The 18,680-nt window shown below is 37.5% G+C and overlaps 3 protein-coding genes across 5 annotated transcripts in view; 1 reads left to right on the top strand and 2 right to left on the bottom strand.

Moving 5' to 3' along the window:
* Window positions 1-464: 464 nt before the first annotated feature.
* LOC311303516 (zinc-binding protein A33-like) overlaps window positions 465-18,680 on the bottom strand; it is an 81,873-nt gene continuing 63,657 nt past the window's right edge. For both annotated transcript variants that reach the window (XM_084430038.1, XM_084430039.1), the window contains exon 6: window positions 465-1,184. In XM_084430038.1, the coding sequence (XP_084286164.1) occupies window positions 640-1,184 (545 nt within the window). In that variant the 3' untranslated portion in view covers window positions 465-639. The remainder of the gene's footprint in view (window positions 1,185-18,680) is intronic.
* Window positions 1,202-14,333, top strand: LOC311303502 (uncharacterized protein). 2 transcript variants are annotated; one of them, XM_084430023.1, is made up of 3 exons: window positions 1,202-10,765; window positions 10,889-12,574; window positions 13,311-14,333. In XM_084430023.1, the coding sequence occupies exons 2-3, from the start codon at window positions 12,157-12,159 to the stop codon at window positions 14,309-14,311; spliced, it is 1,419 nt and encodes a 472-aa protein (XP_084286149.1). In that variant the 5' UTR covers window positions 1,202-10,765; window positions 10,889-12,156; the 3' UTR covers window positions 14,312-14,333. The 2 variants fall into 2 exon arrangements, with proteins under 2 accessions (XP_084286149.1, XP_084286148.1); XM_084430022.1 differs by having other exon boundaries at window positions 1,202-12,574.
* LOC311303531 (uncharacterized protein) lies at window positions 14,488-17,444 on the bottom strand. Its single transcript, XM_084430060.1, has 3 exons — window positions 17,407-17,444; window positions 15,711-15,807; window positions 14,488-15,558 (listed from the first exon to the last, which is right to left on the bottom strand). Exons 1-3 carry the CDS (start codon window positions 17,431-17,433, stop codon window positions 15,377-15,379), a joined length of 306 nt encoding a protein of 101 aa, XP_084286186.1. The 5' UTR covers window positions 17,434-17,444; the 3' UTR covers window positions 14,488-15,376.

Consider the following 18,680-nt stretch of genomic DNA (forward strand, 5'->3'; position numbering starts at 1 on the left):
GAGAGCTCATTTCTCCCCAGGGATGCACACAACATCAAAATAAATTAAAAAATGCAACAACTAACAGTCAAAAAGCAGTCATATTTATACGGAACTGGGTTACATTGTTCCTATACAATTTCGTGGGTTTTTTCCAGAGGAACTAAATCATGTGACATCAACCTTCTATTGCCTCAGTCAAGGAGGCTTCCGGTGTCTACATTGTTTCCCATATATGGGCATTCTTCCGTCCTTTCCGTCCTCTGCGCTTCGGGCCTCTGTGTATTGTGAGCGTGTGTATGTATCTGGAAGTGTATTTGTAGGTTCATAATATATTTCAAAATTCAAATAATTTCCAACAACACACACAATTATTACACAATAATTTATCCCATTGACTCTAATATGCAGAATCAGAAAACAGGAAAAAAAATTGCTCTTAAAAAAATTGCTTTATAGACCAAACCTGAGAAACCGGCACCATCTTGTAAAAAAAATTTTTTAATTTTGAAGCCTTGGCAACAGAACAAAAGTCTATTAACAAAGACTGCATCATTTTATAGTTAAATGGCCCTTGGATAAAAATAAATTGACATTTTATTATTGTTATTATTGAAGCATAATTTGCAGAACTGTATTAATCTAGAAGCAGAATCAAATTTAACTGTGATTTTCTGCTGTAATAAACAGTTTAACTGGTAAGATTCTCAGAGGGGAAGTTGTGCAGAGATTATATAAGAATGGAAAGACAGTCTCTGTGAAGGATGTCCTGAATCTGCACAGACAGTCTTTAGTTACAGGATCAGAGAATGACACTGTTCCTCTGTCATAGTCCAGCTGAACTCTCACACGCTGAAGCTTCTGTTTAACAGTTAAGACAGTGCGGCGTTGCTCTGGGGATTTTGAGCTGTATTTGCTGTTCATGTACCACACACACCAGACATTAGAGTTAAAGAAAACCTCTCCTTTCCTTTGGTTTGATGCTGTGGTTATTCCAAGAATCCAGCGTGTATTGTCTCCAACCTCCACATCCCAGCAGTGTGTTCCTGAGTTAAAGCCCTCAGATCCCAGGACACATTGATACTCATCAAACCTCTCTGGATTATCAGGAAGTGTTTTATCTACACGACTGACCGACACACTGGTCAGATCAGCAGAGAGTGTGAGACGAGGAGCTGCTGTGTTTGGATCCAGAGTCAACGGAGCTGCAAAGAGAATAACATCAGATTACAGGATGAAATATGATGTATTTAAATTTAAATGTAAAACACATATAAAGACTTTGTTGAAAGAGATCATAAATCATGCTATCATAACAGTGGTCTCTCAGAAAGAGTAATACAATTTTCTACTCAAGTAAAAGTACTACTACTTCAATGAAATTTTACTCAAGTACAAGTAAAATTACCGGTCTAAAAATCTACTCAAGTTCTAGTAAAAAGTAGCTCATTTAAAATGTACTCAGAGTAAAAGTTACTGAGTTACTTTTTCACATCGGGGGTGTGGTGGGGATGTGTAGGGTTGTAACGGGATAAGATTTTCACAGTATGACAACGTCTCAGAAAATGTCAGAGTTTCTGGTATTAATCAATTATTAAATATAGAAATAGTATTATTACATTGTTTTTTATTATTATTATTATCATCAGTTAAAATGACAGTTAAATGAATGAAAACAGTTTTTTTGGTTGAACAAATGCTTTTATTATAACAAACTTCTAAATCGACAACATGTATGTTAGACCCTATACCGACTAAGCTACTGAAAGAGATGCTTCCAGAGGTCACAGATCCTCTTCTTAATATCATTAATTCATCTTTGTCTCTAGGATACTAGGATATGTACCGAAAACCTTTAAGCTGGCTATGATTAAACCGCTTGTTAAAAAAACGAAACTTGATCCTACAGAATTAGTCAATTACAGGCTGATCTCGAATCTACCTTTTCTGTCAAAGATATTAGAAAAAGCAGTGTCTTCACAACTGTGTTCCTTTTTAGAAAGAAATGATATCTGCGAGGATTTCCAGTCAGGATTTAGACCGTACCATAGTACTGAGACAGCTCTCGTTAGAGTCACAAATGATTTGCTCTTATCATCCGATCGTGGTTGTATCTCGCTATTAGTGTTACTCGATCTTAGTGCTGCATTTGACACTATCGACCACAACATTCTTTTAAATAGACTCGAAAATTATGTTGGCATTAGTGGAATTGCATTAGCATGGTTTAAATCATACTTATCTGACCGTTATCAGTTTGTAGCAGTAAATGAAGAGATGTCTTATCGATCACAAGTTCAGTATGGTGTACCACAAGGCTCAGAACTAGGACCGTTGCTGTTCACTCTGTACATGCTACCATTAGGAGATATCATTAGGAAGCATGGCATTAGTTTTCACTGTTATGCTGATGATACTCAGCTCTATATTTCTTCACGCCCAGACGGAACTTACCAATTCACAAAATTAACAGAATGCATAGCTGATATAAAAAATTGGATGACTAGTAATTTCCTACTACTTAATTCTGAAAAACAGAGATTCTAATTATTGGACAAAAAACTTCCTCACGTAATAACCTAGAATACTGTCTAACACTTGATGGCTGCTCTGTTAAGTCTTCGTCGTCGGTTAGGAACCTGGGTGTGCTCTTTGATACCAATCTTTCATTTGAAAGTCACGTGTCTAGTATCTGTAAAACCACATTTTTCCATCTTAAAAATATATCTAAATTACGTCATATGCTCTCATTGACAAATGCGGAACAATTAGTTCATGCGTTCATGACATCAAGGCTAGATTATTGCAATGGTCTAATGGGTGGTTGCCCTGCACGCTTAATAAACAAACTACAGCTGGTCCAAAACGCAGCAGCTCGAGTTCTTACCAGAACCAGGAAGTATGACCATATTAGCCCGGTTCTGTCAAAACTGCACTGGCTCCCTATTAAACATCGCATAAATTAAAAAATATTGCTGATTACTTACAAAGCACTAAATGGTTTAGCTCCGCAGTACTTGAGCGAGCTCTTAACACATTATAGTCCTTCACGTCTATTGCGATCTCAAAATTCCGGCCAGTTGATAATAACTAGAATATCAAAATCGACTGCTGCTGGTAGATCCTTCTCCTATTTAGCACCAAAACTTTGGAACAGTCTTCCTAACACTGTCTGGGAAGCAGACACACTCTGTCAGTTCAAAGCTAGACTAAAGACACATCTCTTTGACCTAGCATGTATAACACATTATAGACTTCTATAATTCCATATTAGGCTGCATAGATTAGGCCAGCTGGAACCGGGAACACTTCCCATAATTCCTGATGTACTCGTTACATCATAAGAAGAATGGCGTCTACGCTAATATTAGTCTCTCTGTTTATACCGAGGTTTACCGCAGTCCGTCGGATCCAGGCCGCATCCAGATCTGATGAAGGACCAGCGCCTGGACACGATGACAGCGCAGTCCTGAAGTGTCAACTAGTCTCTTCTCTTCCGCCGGATCCAGGCCGTATCCAGATCCGATGAAGGACCTGCGCCTGGATGCGACGACAACGCAGTACTGAAGTGTCAACCAGTCTCTCCGTTTCCTGAAGTGAGGTGGACCCCGGCCGTATCCAGATCAGATGGTGGATCTGCACCTGGACCTAACCATGACGCATCCTGAAGTGCCAGCCTCATCAGCCCTGTGAAGGCCTCATCGACACGACCAATCTGACTTCTGACCTGAAATGCTGCCTGGATCATAATCATACACTGTTCGCTCGTTGGCCAGAGGAGAGCTGAGCGACTGAGCCTGGGTTCTCCCAAGGTTTTTTTCTCCATTCTGTCACTGATGGAGTTTTGGTTCCTTGCCACTGTTGCCTTGGCTTTTGGCTTGCTTAGTTGGGGACATTTAATATTCAACAATATTATTTGGGGCAGGGCTAATCGCCAGTAAAGTAAGTAATCGCCAGTGGCCCATGCATATCGACTGTCACTAAAAATCAGTGGTAAAACATGAGGAAATGCTAGATTTTTTTTATAGCTGACAAAGTTAAAGTCTAATGAAATACACTGACACCTTATTTTTGTCCTTTCAAAAGTAACTGAATGCCCTGCTACATATATTAGCATACAATAATATTAATTCTATTTAAAACATATAAATGTACATGCATATGTATAATTATGTCATTGTAAAATATATATTTGTTTATATACACACTATAAATGCATATATTTGAAAATAATTAATTTTCCGCTTAAAAAAAAAAAAAAGTTCAGTACATAGCCTAGATCTATGCGCCCCCTGAACCCACATAATAAAGATGGACAGTGACATAGAAATAAAAAAACGAGTGATTATTTAACAAAAGGCAAGTAAAACGGTCAGGGTTACATTTTAGACAAACACACACACACACACACCTCTGAGGCGATAGAAAAGTCCTCGGGACCGCATCACTCGCAAGACGCAACCTGCATTGGTGTACAAGGCCGAAGTCCACCATTCTCCAGTTGAAAGGTTGCTGCACACACATAGTTTAGATGTGTCCGTGGTTGATGGCCAACCAACCGCCCGCAGTCAGAGTGTAGCGCTGGCAGCTTCGCGGGAAAGATGCACTGCAACTTTTGCACCACGAAAACAAACGTGTCTGCGTCCCATCATTGCCTCTCTCATCTACTACGCGATATCACAGTTTGACATGTCTGTCATTGGAAAGATCCACGTGGTGTCATGAATAATTAAGAGAAAGTGTCTTCTCATTGGATAAGAAAACTCAGTCATGAATAATTGTGAGACACCGATGAGTCATCAAAGTACTATAGTGCTCGACACGATGGAAGATTTTAAACCCGGAAGATGAAAATAGCGGAAAAAAATGAAAATTTAACCATTTTCCCCCTACTATTAAATCCCCATACAGATGCTAACATTGTCTTCAATGGTGTTCAACACACATACCTCAACCTAAAATCTCAAAAAAATTGGTTTAGGGTTTCATGACCCTTTAACTACTTCAAACTTTCTGGTTAGCCTTTTTCAAGACGACTTAAATTTGTCTACAAATTTTACAATGCTGCATGATTCAAGCAGATATAGTGGCTGTTAATGCATGAAAATCCAAATTCAGCATTAACAAGCACCATCTTTATTCTAATTTGAAGGCCTTTGATTACATATCTGTGAAAATAAAAGACATTACGAATAAACAAAGACTGAAAATAAGCGCACGTTTGTGCGGGTAGTGAACATTTTCAATTTCCAACAAAACTTGTTAATTATTCAACTCGAGAAATAGGCAGAATTATTCATCATTGTGTAACACAATTCAGATACCACATGACAACTTACAGTGCTTGACTTTTTCGGTATATAGGAGTGAAGAGTTTTTTGCCGTTTTGAACTCATTGCGACCTCTATGAAAAAAAATGGATACAGCGCGGGTGCGAGCATGGGCGTGTTGTGATGCACAAGTGAATGATTACCATGGAAACTCTTTGAATTTTAAACCTGTATGTATACGCAGGGACGGATTATGGCGATGATGTGCCCTGGGCACGGATGTCTCAAAGGCCCCCTTCACCATTTTTTTGGCCAGCAGTGTTGCACCTGTATGCACAGGCGCCGCAATAGGGCAGGCAAGCCAGGCATTTTAAGGGGGCCCCCGAGGGCTGATCAGAAATGTTCATATAAAGACGCAGCAACATCTCTGCATCCCCCTTAGTGGGGCCCCTCTCTCGTTACGCTCGTTATGCTTTTACCTTTTTCAAACTGGTGCAGCGCTTGCTCGCGGGTAGGTAGAAAATGCATGATTTGATTTGTTAAACATGAAAAGGACTTATCCGTCTGGCATGGCAGCTCGCTCTAACTTTAACCTAGATAAATGCATATCCAAAGTGTTTGTGCGGAGTGTGCAGCGCGCACTGCATGGCAGGCGTCGGAGCGAACACTTGCATTTTCCTATCAACAGTGGAAACAACTTGAAATACTCAATCTTTTCTGGTGGTCATATACAGAAAAGAATAATACATCAGTCGCAAGTAGCTACTTTTATTTTCGCAAATTTTTGTCACAATAACAAGAAAACGTTGTGCTTTTGTAAAATAAAATAAAACAAACAGGGCGCGCTTTCATGGTCTCCGTGGCGTGAACTGGAGCGCGTCTCAAAAATGAACTGAAACACAGTGTATAGCCTCACATACATGATTAATATTTTTATATAAAGCTTGAAATGTCCACTTTTAAACGAAAAAATTTGAATCGAAAGCAAATACCGGCTGATTAGGCTGATATGATATGAAAGGTGCATTTCTCCCTAAAGGCGCATCCACTTTACAGCGGAGATATAGATATGTTTGCAGCCGACGCTGATTTAGAAATATATTTTTTTTATTATTAAACAATAAAAATGACTAGTTTTTTTTTTTTTTTTCAGACATATTATCATTAGCCTGCTTTTGCCGGTGCTTTGCGGCAAGATTTATGCATGCGCTTGAGCGCGGAATAGGCTATGCCTCCATGCACTCAGTATTTAAGCAGAAATTAATATTAACCTGAGATTAGTCGACTAATTGCTTAAATGAATGACTACTAGTCGACTAGAATTTTTTTTAGTCAATGGCAATTCTAATCAATGCATTTAGGCTAGTTGACATTTATTTAATTAGTAATTAGTATCCAGGTTTTTACGTTAAATTAGTTGAGTTCACAATTAGTTAATGAACTAAAATAATAAAACAAAGATTAAATTAAGATGCTATATAGCATTGCTTGTTCCACCACAAAAGACACTTTTTAAGGTGATAATCCGTTACACATTTGAATATTTACTGTATCTTGAAGATTGTTGTATTGTATTTTATCTTTCTGTTATAAAGATGAAGATTGGCATTTCGTTAAAAAAATAAGCCCATAGGCTACTATTGATTGAAGTCTTTATTTCGAACATGAGAGAAGAATATGTAAAATAAAATACAAAAATGTTTAAAGCATTTTTTTTTTAAAATAAAAGAAAAAAAAGAGAAAAAATAACTCCAGATAAGCCGTAACAAATTACAATTTTTTTTTTTTTTTTTCCTGTGTGAACATACTTCTATCTCATGTGCGAAAAGGAGTAGGAAGAAGCTAAACTTATGTACTCCTACCCCTTTAATTCTTACATTCCTTTAAATAACAATTTTTTTATGTTATTATTATTTTTTGTTATCTGATATCACATACACCCTTATACACACATACATATATACATACATATACATACCTGTACGCATACATATACATTCATGTATATACATATACCTATACACATACCTACATATTTACATACCTACATACATGCATCAAAGTGACCACTAACAAGTATTTAAATCATAACAAAGGAGCACTCCTACTTTCACTACAGTGCTTCTTGATACTTCTTGAAAATCTGTTCTTTATACATTTTTTTGAAGAGGAATATGTTAGGGCATTGCTTTAAGTTTTCGTCTAGTTGATTCCACAATTTAACTCCGCAAATTGATAAACATAATCTTTTCCTTGTTGTTCTAAATCTATTAATCTTAAAATGTCCCCTTCCCCTTAAGTTGTACCCTCCCTCCCTCTCTGAGAACATCTTTTGTATATTCCCTGGCAATAACCTATTTCTTACTTTAAACATGAATACTGCAATTTGATATTCAATTTGATCATGGTATTTTATTAATCTAGACTGCAGAAATAATGAATTTGTGTGTTCCCGAAATCCGACATTATGAATAATTCTCATTGCTCTTTTTTGCATTATAACTAGCGGCTGTAGTGAATGTTGGTAAGTGCTTCCCCAAACCTCTACACAGTAATTCAAATAAGGTAACAATAATGAGCAGTACAAGATACGAAGAGATTTAAGATCCAATATATGCTTAGCTCTTGCTAGAATTGCAATGCTTCGGGACAGTTTGTTTTTGATGTATTTTATGTGAGGCTTCCAGCAGATCTTTTCATCTATGATCACTCCAAGAAATTTATTTTCATGTACTCTTTCTAAGTTAACACCCTCTATCTGTATCTGTGCTTGATGATTTGACTTACAATTTCCAAATACCATAAATGTAGTTTTACTCAAATTTAGTGATAACCTATTAATGTCCAACCATTGTTTTATTTTCTTAAATTCTGAAGTGATTAGTTCCAAGAGTTGCTGTAAGCTGTCCCCTGAACCAAATATGTTTGTATCATCTGCAAATAATACAAAATTCAATACTTCAGATACTTTACAAATATCATTAATGTATAATAAAAATAACTTTGGTCCCAACACTGACCCCTGTGGAACGCCACAAACCATGCTCAAACATTCAGATGAATACTCTCCTATCTTCACAAATTGTTGTCTGTCTCTCAGATAACTACTTACCCAGTTTAAAACTACCCCCCTAATCCCAATTCGTTCCAATTTACTGATTAATATTTCATGATTTATTGTATCAAATGCTTTTTTTAGATCAATGAATACTCCAACTGCATAGTTATTTTTGTCTGTGGCATTTGTGATTTCTTCAATGAGTTCTGTTAGTGCTAATGATGTTGAGTTTTTTTTCCTAAATCCATATTGACTGTCAGAGAGTAGGTTATTTTTATCTATGAATTTTTCTAATCTGTTGTTAAATAGTTTTTCTAAAATTTTTGAAAATTGTGATAATAGAGAGACAGGCCTGTAATTTGTGAAATGGTGTATATTTCCAGTTTTGTATAGAGGGGTGACTTTTGCTATTTTCATTTTTGTTGGAAATTTGCCGGTTAAAAATGATAAATTGCAGATGTTCGTTAGTGGTTTGGCAATCCCCTCTATTACTTTTTGTATAATTTTTATGTCTATTCCATCATGATCAGTGGATGGTTTGTTTTTGCATCCTTTAACAATATCTTTTATTTCTTTTTCATCAACTGCTGTCAAAAATATTGAGCTGGGATTTCTTTCTACTAAATTATTATAATTCCTTTCTAATATTTGTGGAATTGGAATTTGCTCTGCTAAGTTAGGTCCCACATTTACAAAAAATGTATTGAACTCATTCACCACTTCCTCCATATTATTGATATTTTTATCATTATCAATAAAGTAATGTGGATAAGTAGCCTGTCTAGTATTATTTTTAATAATATTATTTAAGATGTTCCACATACCCTTAATATTATTTTTATTATTATCTATTAGTTTTGCGTAGTATTCTTTCTTACAAGTTCTCATAATACTGGTTAACTTATTCTTATATTTCTTATATCTATGTTCAGTCTCTATAGTTCTATGTTTTATAAATTCTCTATAAAGTGTATTTTTCTTTTTACAGGCATTTTGTAATCCCTTGGAAATCCATGGTTTATCATTTTGTTTTTGTTTCTTACTAAATATTTTAATTGGGCAATTTTTATCATATAATAATTTAAATATTCTTAGAAATTCTTCATATGCCTTATCTACATCTTTTTCATTATCCATAAACTCCCAATCTTGTGCTAGCAGATCAACTTTTAATGCCTCCATTGTTTCTTCTGTTCTGACCCTTTTGGAAAATGTTTTTTTATCCTGTCTATTTAAACTATAATTATTGTCATACACTGTAAAAATTGGTAAGTGGTCACTGATATCATTAATCAGTAATCCACTCACTGTATTATTTTGTATGATATTTGTAAATATATTGTCTATTAGTGTTGCGGAATGAGAAGTAATTCGGCTGGGTCTGGTAATTTGGGGATACAGGCCTAAACTAAACACGGTGTTAATAAAATCTTCTGTCATTTTATGATTATTTGGGTTTAACAAATCAATATTGAAGTCCCCACAGATGAACATGACTTTTTGCCTAGTTTTTATAAATGTTTCCTCCATCCAGTCCTTAAATGTGTCAATATTCGAACCTGGTGACCTATATATACAACTTACACTAATATTTTTCTTTTTTTCCATACATATTTCTATTGTGACACATTCCAGCAAATTATCCACCACCATTGACATTTTTTCCACCACCTTATAATTTAAATCCTTGTCCACATACAGTATCACACCACCCCCACTCTTATTTACTCTGTTAATAGAAGACATTTCATATCCTTCAATTTCAAAATCTGATCCTTTTTCACTGTTTATCCACGTTTCAGTTATTGCAATTATGTTAAAGTGCTGTTTCAATTGTTTTAGATAGTATTTGATACTGTGAAAGTTGGCATACAGACTTCTACTATTAAAGTGGATAATAGATAACTGCTGCTCGGTCTTGATTGAACTATTAAATTGTTCATCAGTGTAATAGTGACAGTTATTGTTGATGCTAGCAAAAAAATTGTTCACCGGATCAATGTCATTTTCCATGTCCTGTTCATGGTGTTCCGTGTACTCTAAGGTGTTCAGTTCCAGGTGCTCATATTCAACCAATCTTTGTATTAAGTGACTATCTCCGTTATGTGTGTGAATTTTATTTTGTGACATAGTGGGCTTTAAAATTTCAACATATCATAGGCCTACCTGTTTATGTGTTGATATTAGCTGGTCTTGGTTGTTTTGGTGTACTGGACCGGGGATGAATAATCAGTTTATCCTGCCGTAAATAGGCAATGTCCCCCTTTTCTCTCGCCGCTCTTAAATCCGGCATGAGTTCTTTTCTTTTCCTTCTTACTGCCTCTGTAAAATCTTCGTTGATGTATATTCTGGAACCTTTTAGATTTTTGGATCTTTGTAGTATTTCCGTTCTGTCCTTGTGCCTTAGAAGTTTTACCACAATTGGCCTTGGTCGGTCTCCTCCGGGTTTCCCTGTACGGTGAGCCCTCTCTACCTCCACCTCGCGTTGCAGCTGTAATTTTTCCTTCACAACTTTTTTTATCTTCTCCTCCGTCTCTGACCAGGTCTCTCCTTGTGACTCCTGTATCCCGTCAAATACCAGGTTATTTCGCCTGGTTTGGCTCTCCAGATACTCCACTTTGTCCGAGACCGCCAGCAAGCTGTCACAGACTTTAAAAATATCATTTTGCGTCGAGGTATTGCGTTCCTTCAGATCTGTTGTCTCAGTTTTAATATCATCCACTTCTTTTTGTGTATATTGCAGGCTGGTTTTTATTTCTTGTAGTTCCCTGGTTATTGACTCTAATCTAGAGTTAGTGGAATCCATTATTAGCTTAACAAAGCCTTTGAAATTGTCGTGTTGTTGTTCCAGTAATGCGGTATACATTGCCTTTTGTTGCTGCAGCAGTTCATTTACACTGCTGATAGTCACATATTCGTCTTCCTGTTTTGCCTCTTTTTTTGGAGGCATGTTTTCCACTCAAACGGCTCAGTTTTTCCAGCCTTTGGTTTTGTTTTCCTTTGGTTTTGTTTTCAAAATATCAGCACTTAACAGCCCTTGCGTCTTCCAATGTTTCGCTTTTAGCAAACTGTCAAATGAGCTATTGTAGTTGAATGAGCTATTGTTTTAAACGTACTATATCTATCAGTCTGCTCAGGCTCATATTTGTCCCAGTGAAGGTTCTCTCAACACTCACTCAACAAATGGTAGTTGTTATGGTGCCATTTCAGGTGCATTAATGAAATGAAAACATCTGCTCCTGTTATCATAGCGGCAGATACGAAATACTATTGTAAAACATAAACAACTTAGCCTATGTTCTGTTCGATGTTCTGCGTTTTGACTAGGCTACTTTTTGAATTTTGTATAATTATAGGCCTACATCTAGGTAATGAAGATATATAAAAAAAAAATAAAATAAAAAGTAGCCTATATTACAGTATATATAAAATGGGCCTCATTGATTAATTTTGCCTGGGGCCCTACTCAGTGTTGGTTCGCCTCTGCCTACATGTATGCCCCATCATACAGGATTAACAATGGCACTAATACGCGGGGAGAGAATGCACACAATATTCTGTACTTTCACACCACAAATTGGTTTATTTATATCTCACCAGTATGTCAACATACAACATACTGTACAACATACTCAATCAAAAAGATTCTGACCTCTCCAAATCATATCACAGGAGAAAATTCCATAAATAATTTACATTTCTACATTTAGCAGACATTTCATTACATTTCATGTGTAACTGTCGTTCACCACAGGCATAGACCTTTTACGCACTTCCGCATTTTTCGAACGGAAATACGTCAATGAAGTGTATTAGAACTTCCTGTTATCATAGCGGCAGATACGAAAAATGGCAGAGTCGAAGAGTCGCAGTTTCTGTTGTGTTCCAGGCTGTTCGTCTTCCAACCAAAAACAGCCCTACCTTTCCTTTCATTCTTTTCCTGTGGATCCAAACCTGAAACCCAAATGGATACAAGCGATCCGAAGAGAGGAAGGGCATAGTTTTAATGCTAAAACGGGTAGCTCCTATGTCTGCAGCCGGCACTTCGCTCCGGATGATTACAGTGGTGGCTGCGTCGTTCGTCGCCTGAAGAGTGGTGTCGTCCCGAGCCTATTCCCTTGGAACAACTTTACAGCTCCTTTGAGAAGGGAGTCAGTATATGACAGAACCTTCAAACGCCAGTCTAAACAGCTATGCTGTGAAGATAGCGACATGGTGGCTAAGGCAGTAAGGATAGATCACGACTACGTGACACACCCACCTGCAGGTAAGATTGTTCATAATGTGTTTAGTTAACGCTAGTCAACTATGTGTACCGTTATTGGATAAATATTTCTACCTGAACAAATTAATGTTTATAATATAAGCTGTTCACGAAATTCAACTAACGTTCATCAGTCGGATTTATTTCATTCCGATTGTGTCCATGTAAACGTAGCTATAGTCTCATGCTGTCTAGCTGTAAGGGGCCAGAGATGGGCAGTAGGGCTTTTTGACTTTCTCCATTTTTGTAAACCTACTTTGGGTTCAGAGTATTTATTTTTCCCCAAATTAATTTGATAACACGACCATATAACGGTTTACAAATGGAATCTGATCTAATACAAAAGAAAATACAAGAAATCTTAAAATATTTTCTCAATAAAATACAATTATTAAGTGTTCATATAAAAATTATTTTTTTTTTTTTAAATAATGAAACAATTTATTGATGTGGCAGCTAGTAAATACACTAAGTTTCATCATACTAGCATGTGTGGAAGTATTTAAAACAAGTATGTTACAACTGGCCCTGTGTTAGGTTGTGCCCCGCTCTCCCCTATTTTAATTACATGTATTTAATTACTTTTGAGTTTTGTCATTTGTATTTTCCTTAACAAAAATAAATGAAATGTAATTTGTAATTAAATACTTAAAATACTTTTTAAAACATGATTACTGTGTTGTGTTGAAAGGTAGCATAAATATGTTAAGACTGGTTTTTAATTTCTTTATCTTTACAGGTGCTCTGGATGAGGCTTTGGATTACATCCATGACTTAGAAGCCAAGTTGCAAAACACTGGTCTACCACCCCCTACTCTCTTCAGCCGATACTGTTCGTCGGACGACCAAATACGTTTCTACACCAAATTTCCATCTGAGAGTGTTTTTACTATTTTTTTGGAGTCGATTGCACCATCTGCACTTAGACTGGTGTACTGGACCAAAGCACAGAGGGCAGGTGAGGAAGGCTGCCAAGATCCCAGCCCACCACGCATCATGCCATTAATAGATGAGTTCTTGATGTACTCCATGCGTGTTGCTGTTGGCATGAAGGAGCAGCTCATTGCTGACATGTTCAATGTGAGCATTGCCAGGGTCAGCAGGGTTACCATCACCTGGGCCAATTATCTTTTCATGATGCTGAGCTCACTTTCCATCTGGATAAGCAGGGAAAAGGTTAAGTCCACTATGCCCCTTAAATTCCAGAGGTACTGTCCCAATGTCAGAGTGGTACTAGACTGCACAGAAATTGCCCTGGAGACAGCCTCATCCCTGACCTTACAGTCAGAAACATTTTCAAATTACAAGAACAGGACGACATTGAAAGGGCTAATTGGAGTTGCTCCCAATGGTTTGGTGACATTCATCTCACCCCTGTACACTGGGTGCATCTCAGATAAGGAGATCGCCAGGATCAGTGGAGTCCTTCCCTTGCTGGAGCCAGGAGACGATGTCATGGCGGACAAAGGGTTCCTCATTCAAGACCTCCTTGCTGACGTTGGAGCTAAGCTCATCATTCCACCTTTTAAGCGTTCAGCTCAATTCAGCAAGGAGGAAACGGAACAAACCCAAGCCATTGCCCGCCTTAGAATTATAGTGGAAAGAGTGATCGGTAGGATAAAGTCCTTTCACATCTGGGACTCTCCCGTGCCGCTCACACTGATTGGCAGTGTGAATCAGATCTGGCTTAACTGCTGTGTTTTGGCAAATTATCAAGGACCTTTTTGTTTTGAAGAGTGAATTAATGTTTTGTATGTAAATAATGTATGTGTAAATAGTATGTAAATAATTTAGTGTTCCCACATATTCTTAAAAATCAAATTAAATATAAATGTTATATTCTTAATATTTTTCTGTTGAAATGTGACTTTGATTTCACTAAAACATTAGATGAACAAATAAAACAATTTTGGTCAAAATTGTGCATCATTTAATTTTTTGGTATGTGTAACATCAACTGATTAATAACAACTCAAATAACATCAAACATTTACAATAAAAAATAACATTACAGATCATCAACAGTAAGACAGAAGGCTAAACTGATTGGTAAAGGCAAGATTAGTTTAATTCAAGGTATGCATTCATGTATGTGCCATAATAATATATATCTAATTTCTCTTTCATTTCCGCAATGAATGAGTCATCACGCCAGATTCTTTCCACAGCTAAAGTTGATTGGGTATCAGTAACAAAGTCACACCATGTCAGTCCTGTGATTGCCAGTTGGCCCTGAACCTGCCAGTAGTACTTATGTGAACGCCTCAGACTGATCTGGCCTTCCTGCACCTTGAGGTGAGCAACCTGAGATGGATTAGTTTTTGTGCTGCTCTTCACCTCAACCAGGCCAAAAGGAGGCGACTCTGAAGGGTCATACACCCGACCGTCTGGACTGGCCCCGAGATGTGGTGCGTCAGGGTGAATGATGAATCCTGCTGGTAACACATTAACTCGCAACAGTTCAGCATAGTTTGCCAGCACTTCAGGCTCCACTAGTAGACCACGCTTCATTGCTGCTGTTTGCTTTGTGGAGCCTCTGATCATCTGGATAGCTGCAGATTCCAGCTCTGCACGACATGCCCTACTACAACAAGCTTCCCAAAAACGACTAGCAGTCAGCCTTGGTCGCCGTAGCTGTGTCCACACAGGACATTTGGACTGCTGCTGAGTTTCTTTTGCTATCTCGCTGGACAGCTGCGGTGACACTTCAAGAGACTGGAGATGTATTAACTGATGCAAGGTCGGGACGAAATGCAACCTGGGAAGAGTGTGCTGCATCAGGAGTAGTGTAGGAGTAGGAGGAGGTCACTGGACTTCTTGGGGTGGACAGTGATAGGACATGGGGGATCCACGAGGGACAGACCCAAATTTAGATGGTGTCAGCTCCATCTCAGAAACCCCATCCAATACAACAGCAATGAGAGGTTGGGGCTGCACCTGGCTTAGTTTGCTTCCAGATGCCATCATATATGGATCTGGCAGTGGTCCTAGACAAGAGAGCAAAGAGAAACACAAGATTATTGGTCACACATTTAAATTGTATTCATTTTATCTGCGGATACCATAATTTGGTTAGTCATAACATAAAAAAAAAACTTAACTTACTCTAACAAAGCAACAAAACAGTTAAATTAATCACCTGTATATGCCTTGTAGAGTGTGGACCTCAGACCGTCCTTGCCAACTGTTTTGGGTTTTTGCACCACCAGCTCACTAACCGGTTCAGGATGGATTCCCTTAAGTAAAAGACAAAAACCAATTAAGTCAAGTCAAGTCATCTTCATTTATATAGTGCTTTTAACAATGTAGATTGTTTCAAAGCAGCTTTACAGAGATAAACGTATAATTTAAGGTAACAGAGATTGTTTTGGCTTTATAGCGGTTCTTTAATAAAGTTATTTTCCAGCTAAAGGTAGTTTTGATTGATTCGCTTCTGTCGCAACGATCATTTGTTATTAAATTAGGGGCCGCTAAGACGACACCATTCTCTCTACACAGACTTTAAACGCGAACCTGTGAGAAACGCTGATGGCGCTCACATGCGCATTTAGAATGGGTTCTATAGTTATGTGCATTTGAATATATGTGTGCAGGTTTGGAATTCCCTACAAGCCAAGCCTAAACAAAGTACTGGTCTTTCCTTATATATTTTGATAAAGAATTTTATTTTATTTTGTCGCAATTACAGTCTGTAGTCACTACTGGGGGTGCAGCACAACTGCAGCAGAAAGCCTTCAGGTTGGCACTTTCTGCCTCCAGTGATATCTAGACACAATAAATTAAATAGGTTACACTGAAGTCATACTTATGTTGCTACATCAATGTTCATAATAACATGAAACTATAACTTTCAGTAGGGTGACCAGATTTGAGTTGGTAAAAAAGAGGAGTGAAGTGAGTTTGTGAGATATTTCATCGAGAGTAATGGGTGTGCAGACCCATACACAAAAGAAATATGTAAAATATATTTTCAGGATATATTTTAGAATATATGCAAATATTTTAAATTGGCCCAATAAATATATTTCATACTTATATTTCATATATTTTTGTTATATTTCAGAATATATTTCAATGTATTTGGAATATATGCCACACATATTTTTGACACTTTTGGGGACCCATACAGAAAAAAATACATTGAAATATATTCTGAAATATAACAAAAATATATTAAATATAAGTATGAAATATATTTATTGGGCCAATTTAAAATATTTGCATATATTCCAAAATATATCCTGAAAATATATTTTAAATACATTTCTTTTGTGTATGGGGAGCTGCGTACATAATGCAAATATGATTACATCATGTATGTTCAATGTTATTTTATTATATAGGTATCAAAAAAGAGGACATGTCTGGGAAAAAGAGGACGTCTGGTCACCCTACTTTCAGTAAAATAATAGCAAGTGAAGAAAGTGCCGCAACCGCAGCAAGAAGAGTGAACATGCAAGAACGGGCAACTTTTTGAACTTTTGCCAACCGGCACTCTGTCTATAGTCAAACCTCCCGTTTGTGAGGCTCCTCGCTCTTTCTCATTGACCTGAAGCATCTACCTCTCACTACTACCTGACCCTGGAGTATATTTGATACTATAACTACATGCAACAAGAAAACATTACATGTTAACTCACATAGAAATACACAACTTTACCAAACTACTGGTTGTTATGTTAATCTCATGCCATCTCACTTAAACATACACATGACATATTCACTGCGATGTGTTATTCCTTATATTACAAATTCACAACACCTAAGATTTACAGTTAACGTAAACAGAGTTATAACCGGTGATACGGCTTTGGCTAAAGCTAGCTAAAGCTTACCTTGGTAATTGTGGATAAACTCTTCATGGAAGAATTTATATCCCTTGTCCAGTTTGTTCCCTTTAGTGGACGAATGCATCTCCACACTCTTCACCACATCGGCGCTGGTGAACTTCGGAAGACAACTCAGGCTCGTCGAAAACACTCTAGCTGCCATTTCTCCACCAAAAAAACTCATACCGGAACTGGGTTTACGCTTCGTTGACGTATTTCCGTTTTTTGCGTAAATGGTCTATTTAGCTTAGAACAAAAAAGTTGGTTTAAATTTACCTTAGCTGAGGGGTATCTTTCTCAATTTCCTCAGAGAAAACGCTTCCACAACATCATCAAAATCCAGTTCCCTCACAAGATCGCATTCAATGGCCATTAAAGACAGTGAATTTAGACGTCCTTGACACATTTTGCTTCTTAGTTCGTTTTTTACTCTTGCCATTAGAGAAAATTAACGTTCTCCTTCACAGTTGCTGACTGGCAGGGTGAGGAAAAGCTTTAGGGCAACATAAACATTGGGGAAAACCGAAGGCAGTCCATAATCAATAATTGTTTTCAGCATTTTTGAGGGTGATCTGTCCGGCTCCAATGAAATGAAAGATCTGAACTGAATCAACTCATCAGCAAGACAGCTGTTCAAGTCATCAGGGTAAGCAGCAGAAAGGTTATGGGCTCCTGTTATAATGTTGCTGTCAGATTCTGAGTCTGGCACGAATAGAACACCAAAGAGACTAGTCATGTGTTTATAGGCATCCATTCTGTGATCAAGACAGTTGACAAGATTGTCAATGGTAGCATTAAATGTGTCCACTTGAAATTTACGGCTTCCACTAAGGCCTGCATCACCATCTGTGGTCTCGTCAGCAAAAGTTTTTCTTTTCTTGATGCGTTGTACGTCATGCTTATAAGACTGACATACACCTGTCACACTTAAAGCACTCCTCTCAAAGTGTTCAAATAGTTCTCGCTGAGCTGATACAAACTCACGCAATGATTCAAGCAGTCGCATCGCTGTTCGAAGGTCCATATCACTTTTTTGTAGACATAAACTGGTCACGTTGAATCGTTCGAGTATAGTATTCCAGAAGTGCGCCATGAATGCAGTTTCCAGATTGTCCATCTTTGCGCGCAGTCCCGATGCTTCGTTGCGTGTTTCCCTTTTTTCGTTCTCATCTGCAGCTATACTGTTCAAGGCCTCTCTTATATTACTATAATTTTGCCAGAGAGCTTTGGCCGAATCAGCCCTACAGCTCCACCAAGTATTAGACAAATGCTTAAGTGTT

Source organism: Rutilus rutilus (genome assembly GCF_951802725.1).
Source record: "Rutilus rutilus genome assembly, chromosome: 14".
Classification (NCBI taxonomy): domain Eukaryota; kingdom Metazoa; phylum Chordata; class Actinopteri; order Cypriniformes; family Leuciscidae; genus Rutilus; species Rutilus rutilus.